Source organism: Nematostella vectensis, chromosome 1, assembly GCF_932526225.1.
Source record: "Nematostella vectensis chromosome 1, jaNemVect1.1, whole genome shotgun sequence".
Taxonomy (NCBI): domain Eukaryota; kingdom Metazoa; phylum Cnidaria; class Anthozoa; order Actiniaria; family Edwardsiidae; genus Nematostella; species Nematostella vectensis.
Window position 1 is genome coordinate 4,724,639 of NC_064034.1, and position 8,315 is coordinate 4,732,953.

At 38.6% G+C, this 8,315-nt stretch overlaps 1 protein-coding gene across 1 annotated transcript; it reads right to left on the reverse strand.

The window, feature by feature from the left end:
* Window positions 1–1,351: 1,351 nt before the first annotated feature.
* On the reverse strand, window positions 1,352–7,215 carry LOC5517149 (plasminogen activator inhibitor 1 RNA-binding protein). The gene is given in 8 exon segments (XM_001637181.3): window positions 1,352–2,134; window positions 2,398–2,511; window positions 2,513–2,603; window positions 4,120–4,206; window positions 4,800–4,865; window positions 5,251–5,283; window positions 5,914–6,241; window positions 6,882–7,215. Coding segments are annotated over 8 exon segments (1,209 nt in total). The 5' UTR covers window positions 7,099–7,215; the 3' UTR covers window positions 1,352–1,861.
* Window positions 7,216–8,315: the final 1,100 nt, after the last annotated feature.

Consider the following 8,315-nt stretch of genomic DNA (forward strand, 5'->3'; position numbering starts at 1 on the left):
CTTCTCTCACCAGAACTTGCAAGGCAAAACCCTGTTCACGCTAGCCACTTGGTGTGCTGTTTTAAAAGCAGGCAGCCTAAACAACAGGACTGCGGCCGGCTAGAATTTGCGATGAATCTACATTCAAACTTTTGTTTTTGTCATCAAATATTTTTCAAGGACTGTTGATAATAATTCAACCATTTTCCAGATTGAAGCCTTCCCTGCTAGCAGAGGCCTCTTTTCTCTGTATTTCGCTGGGCTGGAGTTCGCGAGGAAGATACCTCTGCCATGGGTCGCAAGTTCGTTTGATCAAACCGCCGTCCACGATCGTGGAAGGGAGATCCAGAGCGCATGCTCCGTTCATTAATTACTGGCCACTATTTGAGCCCACAATGACTAGCGCATGCATGAAACGTATATCCGCTGCGGGATAATAAGCCCGCATCACGCGACGAATTATAAAAGAAGCCATTCAATGCCTTATCTGCATTCAGAATTTTCTCTCTTGACTAACGAGTCAATCTTCCGTTTACAGGTTTTGCGTATTCTTCTGGAAATAGCTGATCTAAGTTTAGCAAAAAGTTTTGTAACATTTTCTTTGAGCACAACTGTGCGATATTTACAATGAAGAAGCCCAGATGTCTTGAAATTAATACAACAAACAAGACAACACTCGTCTTTACTGCGTTTGCTGTTCAATCTTTTTAGTGACGTTTTAGGTGATTGAAATTGAACAGTTGTTTTCTTTTTTCGAAGAGGAGAGCTAACCGGAGTTTGATTCATGATTTCCGACTAAACCCATGCAAAACATATTAGCATATTGACAGCTTTCGCGCGATGGTACGGGTTTTGGCACGTCGGTCGCTTATAAACGCTCACGCATGCGCACCGAAAACAGTTTCGACCCATGGGGCAGAGGTCTCTTTTCCTCGCGAACGCCAGCCCAGCGAAATACAGAGAAAAGAGGCCTCTGCTAGCAGGGAAATTGAAGCAATTCAAGTGCAGTGAAAAAATATCGTTCGTCCAATCAGAACCGCGAACGACTTTTTTTCACGGTGAAAAAACATCGTTCGCGCCTCTGATTTGCTAAGACCAGTGAACTTACGAAAATTTACTGAATATGTTTTCAGTGAGTATTTCTCAGTATGTATGTAATAAAAAGTAATAAGTCAGTAATAATTCAAAGGGTAATAGCCAGTAAAACACAAAAGAGAACAATAGAATCAGTTCACAATAAAGTGTAATACGCTAAATTGTAGTTCACAAGAATGAAAAATCTATCATTCAGCAATACGATTTTAGTAAGAGTGATATAATTCTGAGAAAACATGATAACATCCCCCACCAGAAAAATAAAACCATTACTGTATTAAATTTTCAATGGAAGGATTTTATTTGAACTTCTGCAGTGCTCCAATATTGTATGTAAACAATACAGACCTTGACCGCTATCCAATTACACCATTTCTGTATAATTCTTACAAATGCAACCCTTATTAGAACAGGGAGGCATGCAAAGCACTGTGCTGATAATGGTGCTCCATTACAAAGTCTTTAGTGAGCACTGTACTACATTGCTTTATGATGGATAGAAAAGTCGAAGTCAAAGTCGATTGACTATCCCCCAGTCACCCTACTGGCAGTTTAGCAGGTGTTAGAGGCATTTTAGCTTGGCGCTTTACCTCTATTTCTTCTCAGGCATATTGCCCATGCCCGCACGCTATGGCGCCTCCATTTCTATGAATACATGGCTCTTCTTCTCTTATTTGATTGTAGTAAAATGCTGGACTCAGCGGTTTTATCAGCTGGTCAATTACTGGTACGTACACAAGCAGCACACAGTCTAATCTCTGCAAATGCCTCAGGCTCTTGGATCAACCTAAGCCAATGAGGGGAACTCATCGCTGTTGATCTCAAAGTGGCCTTCACCCTGTGGGCCAGCACCACCTCCAAAGCCACCTCTGCCTCCCCCTCTGCCACGGCCGCCACTGGCCCCACGGCCACCACGACCACCTCTTCCTGGGCGGCCACCTCGACCTCCACGGCCACCACCACGGGAATCACCCTTGGGCTCTGTGTTTACAAAGTCAAACTGGATGCCAGGGACAGCTTTCTTTACACGCCCTGATGTCTTGATCTTTTCTTCGTACATCTGATGAAAAAAAATGTATGAAAAACAAAGACAGTGCAGTCAACATGATATCATGTAGTACTGTTATCCTCCTTTACACTCAAGTTGCAGCAAAAAGTGAAAAGAGAACTTCAATGGCTAAAAAGCTCATTGACTCTAGCTGGGGAACCTGCTGGACAAAAGGTGAGGCAAGAGGTGTTGGACAACAGGTGAGACAGTGAATAGTCAGTGAATAGGCCTTCTCTGAATAAGCCCATGATCTGATAACTATGCAGTAATCTTACCACTCCATGTTCATCTGAGATCTCCTCTTTCTGCAGGACTTGAGTGTTCTTCCACTGATTCTTCTTCTCGCCCTCGCCAGGCTTACGCAGCTCGAAGCTCATCTTGGCGCGGGTACTTGTTCTGGAGTTCCTTCCACTCCTCCAGACTCATCTCTTTTTGCTCTTCCTCCTTCTCAGCATCCCCCTCCTCATTCTGCTCCTGGCCTCTACAAATAAACATTCCTTTCAAGGTGAATTGATTGCACCTATTGCAAGCTTTTGTTGATATGTATTTTTTTACATTGGTATTCTTACAAATGGAATTATGTCTGATTATCAAGTCTTTCTTCGGAAATAATGTATCAACCCTACATTTTTTAAACAACTATTTAGTTTAAGATATTCTTATGCCCTAGTCTTTAATTATCAAAGTATTCTTATTTTCAACAAAGTAGAATAAAATAAAGTACAATCTTGAACCTTTTTTAACAATATATGCTATTTCAAATTTTATTTTTATCATATGCTCCCATATTAACAATTCTAAGTAATAACTGCAGTTCGCTTAATACCATATCTACCAAACCCTCTTTTCCTTTAATTTTAAGATTGATTGATTTTAAAGGCCCATAAGCATCCAAGCCTACATCAGATCGAGGCTCTATTTTAGTGCTGCGCTAAAATAGAAAGTCTACAAATTGTTTCAAACTTTTAAAAAAAACCTCTTCTACCGTTGTTAAAATCGCGTTAAAATCGTCGATATGCAGCTCAATGTTTTAAATAGTTATTACTTTATCGTTTTAGAACAATACCTGGCAAATAATTCTAAGATTTATCTATAAGCTGGCATTTATGTGATGTCATATGAAAGCGGTTTTACCACCTCGAGCCGAAGGTCATGGGAAATTGAAGTATGTAAAAAGGTTCGTAAAACTTGTATAAATCATTACGTCCAAGAACAATACAGAATTCCTTTTGCATTTTATGAGTATATTTAACACAAAATAAGAACAATCTTCGCTCTAGTCTTTTGCTTTTTTTTTTTGCATTCGTGTCAATCCCAGTATCTCGCCTATAAGGAATCTTGCACGCATTGCATGATAACAATCACAACAACTACAAAGGAATTGGGTTCAGTTTTTCTGGAAGTCAAAGTTTTTCAGACTCTGAGCCACTCATTCACATATAGAGGGAATGAAAGTAGCAGGTTCGATTCAAAGGTGAGCCTCGATGCAACCCTAAAAATGCAAGAGGAACAAACAAAATGTAGAAGTTTTGCCGTGAGTCGAATTTGCAAATCATAGCAATGAAATATATACTTCCTATGTGTACGGCATATATTCTCTTGACTTCTTGCTTCATGGTTATTACCCTAGAGTTTTAATTACAGGTTATAGTACTTATTAGTGATAAAACAAAGAATAGTTTCAAGTTTGAATGATCATGTGGAATAAACCAACATCTTTCCCGAAAACATCAATTTTTATTTGCAAATGATCCTTATCCTGAAGCACTTGTTGCTTGGTTGTTTCTTCGTTACATTATGTTCTTGCCTTCCTTCACCAGCGAAAACAAGATGAAACACACACCTACCAAGTGTTGGTAGTGAATAATCGTATTTACTCCAATAAAATCGCTTGGAAGACAATGACACTATTTTAAAACAACAACAATTGCTTTGGTTGCCAATGGGGCTTTAAATGTCATTGATTGAAAATAACCAAGCAAAAGCAGACAACTTACTCTTCAGCATCAGGCTTAGGAGACCCAGGCTCTGGAGATCCCTCCACATCAGGCTTCTCCTGGTTGTAGGCCACTCCTTCTTCCTCCCTGTTAACAAACACGTGGAAACTTGAGTAACTATCCTAAGAAAACCATCTTTGCAGGTTTTCCTTGGCTAAGCTCTCTTGCTTTTGTGAAGAAAGCGGCATACAATGTAATATACATAATCGTATAATATAATCACTTGAATTAATCATTTAGTTTAACTGAGGAGTGGATCCAGGAAGTGGGTCTAAAAAAAAGAACTGCATTAAATGCATCGATTCTTATTCATGTGATTAAATAGTTGCAGCATCTACAGTTTTAAGTTTATTTGATAAAAATTATATTTGATAACATAAATTTAAAAAAACTGGTAATCAGTTTAATTCTGTAGCAGCCCTTTATTAAGTTCAGTATTTATTGCAAAAGTTAATGCTTGTGGAAAATATATACCAATGGTAGACATAGGTGTCTGAGGACAAACAACTAAATGCTAGTGAAATTACTAAACAGCGCTCTTTTGTGTTGCATTCCACTAACAAAAATTACATAATCTTGGCCAAAAACAAACATGTAATCCTTTTGAGATGTGCAACATTTTTGGCAAAAACAGCCTTTAAAATTTAGATACATGTTGAGGGTGAAAGAAAAAAACTTACGTATCAGCAGGGTTTCCCCAGTTAAACTGGCCGCCACCCTCTCGCTTGTCCTGAGGTTTCACAGACCTAAAGTAGGACAAAGTCATGTGTAAAGACCAAGGAAATGCAATCTTAGAGATACTAAGGCGGCTGTTTTTGCTCTAAATATTTTTCGTAAACATTTAGCAGAGCACCTTTAAATTTCCATAATTATGTACTGGTTAAGCAAGACACCAAACAATAAAAAAAACATTGCATTTTGCTATCAAAATTTCAGTTTATCTAGTACTTTATGGTTATTTGTGATTAGGTTTAACATTTTAATTTGAAACAGACTTTGTTATGTTTATAATTAAACTTGTGTTTAGATAACAAGTGGTGTCTGTAAGATATTAAATTAAGGGTATTACTGTTAGAAAAATAAAATATGATAAGAGCCTATTATTCTATGTCTACTATGTAGTGCTCACACCTCATGTTGGCTACACTTGGGCCTTCAGGGACTCTAAACCACAAGAAAATAGAGTCAAGTACAGCAAGGATGTATTGGTATTAAAGTGGCCAGAAGGGTGTGTGGCACCATGTGGTTTTCACAGGTTAAAACACAAACACAGGTTATACATTTATAGGATAGTTTAGCATGGAGGCTAAATCAGTTCAGACGGATTTATTTATCATCATGCATAGTTAACAGTTTTAAAGCTCAATTGTTGTTGATAGCATTGTTGTTTAGCTTTTACATAGAAGATGAAAATCAAAAAGAAATTAAAAAAACAATTTAGGCAAATACTCCATGAGGTTAATAATCAGTCATGTATACTGTTTAGTATGCAATTATTCCAACAACAAAAAAGTGAGCACAAGGGCAAATTGTAATTGCAAAACAGCAGTTCTACTTTTATTGTCATATTTCTACTAAATGAAAAAAAATATGGATAAACCACATGTCATAATAGAAATAATAAATTCTTATAACATTTTTTGGTTTTAGAACTGCCATTTTCCATTTGCGCTCACCACATTTTTGTAAACTAAGTGTATACTATTTGAAAAAATTCTTATGCACAGAGACAAACAAATAGACTAAAGACCATTAACTTGTACTAACTGCTTTAAAAAAAAGTTATTTACTTACGACCTGTCAGAGCCACTTCGTCTCTCAAACTCCCTCTTCCTCCCTCCACGGTTGGCGCCAAACCCGCCTCTGCCTCTTCCGCCTGTACCCCTGGCTCCACGGTTACCACCCCTGCTGCCAAAGCCCCCTCTATCTCCGCCTTGCTCGACCTTGACAGGAGAGTCCCCGCCTTCTTGGCCGCCATCTTCTCTGCTGCGGTTAAAGCCCCCCTTTCTTGGAGGGACATTTTCCCTGTCCTCACGACTTTTGTCATTAGGGCCATTTAGCAGTCTCGTGTTTTTCTCGTTTTCTCTCCTAACATCCTTGGGGCCTCGGTTTCCACGTTTGGCTAATGGGTAAAAACAACACGAAAATACTCATTTAAGCTTTTTGATTCTAAGGCAAGGCACATGTAAAACGAAGAGGCTATTTTGGGCTATTTCACAGTTGTATACCCGCATTTAGTTATGAAATAAGACATGACCTGACAGAAACAACATGGCGACTGTTTACAACGTGAATTATCGACGCCTACAAAAATATCAAAATGTACTTATAAACCTCCACAAAAAAGCCATGCAAAACACTAATTTTCGAGATATCGAACGTTTAAAGTAAAGGTCGTTGTTTTGGCAGCGCCGGAGAGCACAGACAATTAGCATAAATGCAAAAAAATTTCGCAATTTATAACCTCGTGGTCCCACCCGTGTTAGATTGTACAGTACGTTCCGCTCGCAATGACATTATACGCAATAACAACAGTCGTTTATAATTGTCAGATGCAGCAACAAATAAGCTTTCACAAAATAAATTCGTTTACCGAATCTCAGGACGCAAGCTAAAACGATAAACTAGAATCCGTCGAGCATCGTTGTCAAACACCGAGAGCAGAACTGAGCCGAGTTTAGCTCGTATTAATAACCACAACTTATACGTTTCACCACATTTAAACATCTACTAAGAAAACTAAATAATAAAATAAGGCTCACCATCTTTTTTGGACTCTTCATTCACTGCCTCTTTGTCCTTTTTAGTCTGCTGAGGCTTACCATCCTTGACAGATGGACGTGCACTCTTCGCCTTCTTGTCTTTCGTTTCCTTAGCAGCCTTCTCAGACTCTTTAAAAGTAGTCTCTGGGTCTTCCTCGTCAGAAAGTAAAAGGCCGAAGCGATTATTCACGCCTATACTATACTCTACTGCATCCATTTTGGATGGATGGCGTATTTTAGAGCCTGGATGGAATGAGATTGTGCCGCAACACTCAGCTTCTCCGCAAGATCTGTGCCTCGGATGAGCTTGATGTCGACGAGCGCGCGAAGCATCAACACGGTGGGACACCTGCTTACGCCACAGCGACCCTTGAAAAAAAAGGGATCACTAGCACAATACTTTGTATAGGCAGAGGATCGTATGACATTTTGTGTACGAAAGTCTACAAATTATTCTAAACCAAATGACAAGCATAAACATAAGAAAAAAAAGCCTAGCACAAAAGTAAAAACATTTATTGTTTGCTTTTCTCAATGGCTTTAAAAATCGAGGTCATTTTATTTAATAATAAAACGGTTTCCTAAGATTTAGGATATCTCTGTACTCCTTAATCGCTGTACTCGTAATTCTAATGACTTTTTATCCATTTTTTCCAAAAAAATAAGTAAGCATATGCAATTACGGTTGAAATTGAGCGGTTTTGTGGTATCAAAAGAAGGCATTATGAAATGAAACATTTGCATTAATGAAATGCATACAGTTGCATTATCGAAACGGTAAATTATAGAATCAAGCTCCAATGTGCATATGCTTTTTAATTTTCCTTTTTGTTCCTTGCCCAGAAACAATTGAACGCTATAAAAAGACTTCTCACTTCACTGGAAATTATTTATTTTTTATCTTTTTTTTTTCGAGTAGAGGGGACGCCCCTTCTGGTAATTCCCTTGTAATTTTCACGTGCCCCCAGTGCCCCACCCCATGCTAGGGCCCTGGCCGTAATCACAAAATTGTTTTCTTGACAGAAGTCATTGCAATATAACTCGCTCTCTGAGTGACTGGAGTTCCATTGCAAATTCGTATCAATTCGATAAAGGTGGTATAAGCCAGACACGTAGCTAAGGGTGGGCCAATATCTTACCTCCCCCTCCCCCCTCAGCAAATCCTTGTCACTTGCCTATAATCAGCCAGTCTGTAGGCTTGAGTTTGTATACGCCTATTCCAAAAAAGGTTGACAGTGGAAATGGCGAATGGCAAATAGTAAATTGCAGTTCTAAGCCCGAACGGTGCTTCTGGGTATTAATCATTCGTAAAATTAAAGGTGTTAAATAAAGTCTAGCAATGTCAGAGACATACATTGATGATCTTTAATGGATAATTGTTTGATTTATCCATATTCTTTAGCATTTAGTAGAAATTTAATGAGACCCATGGTT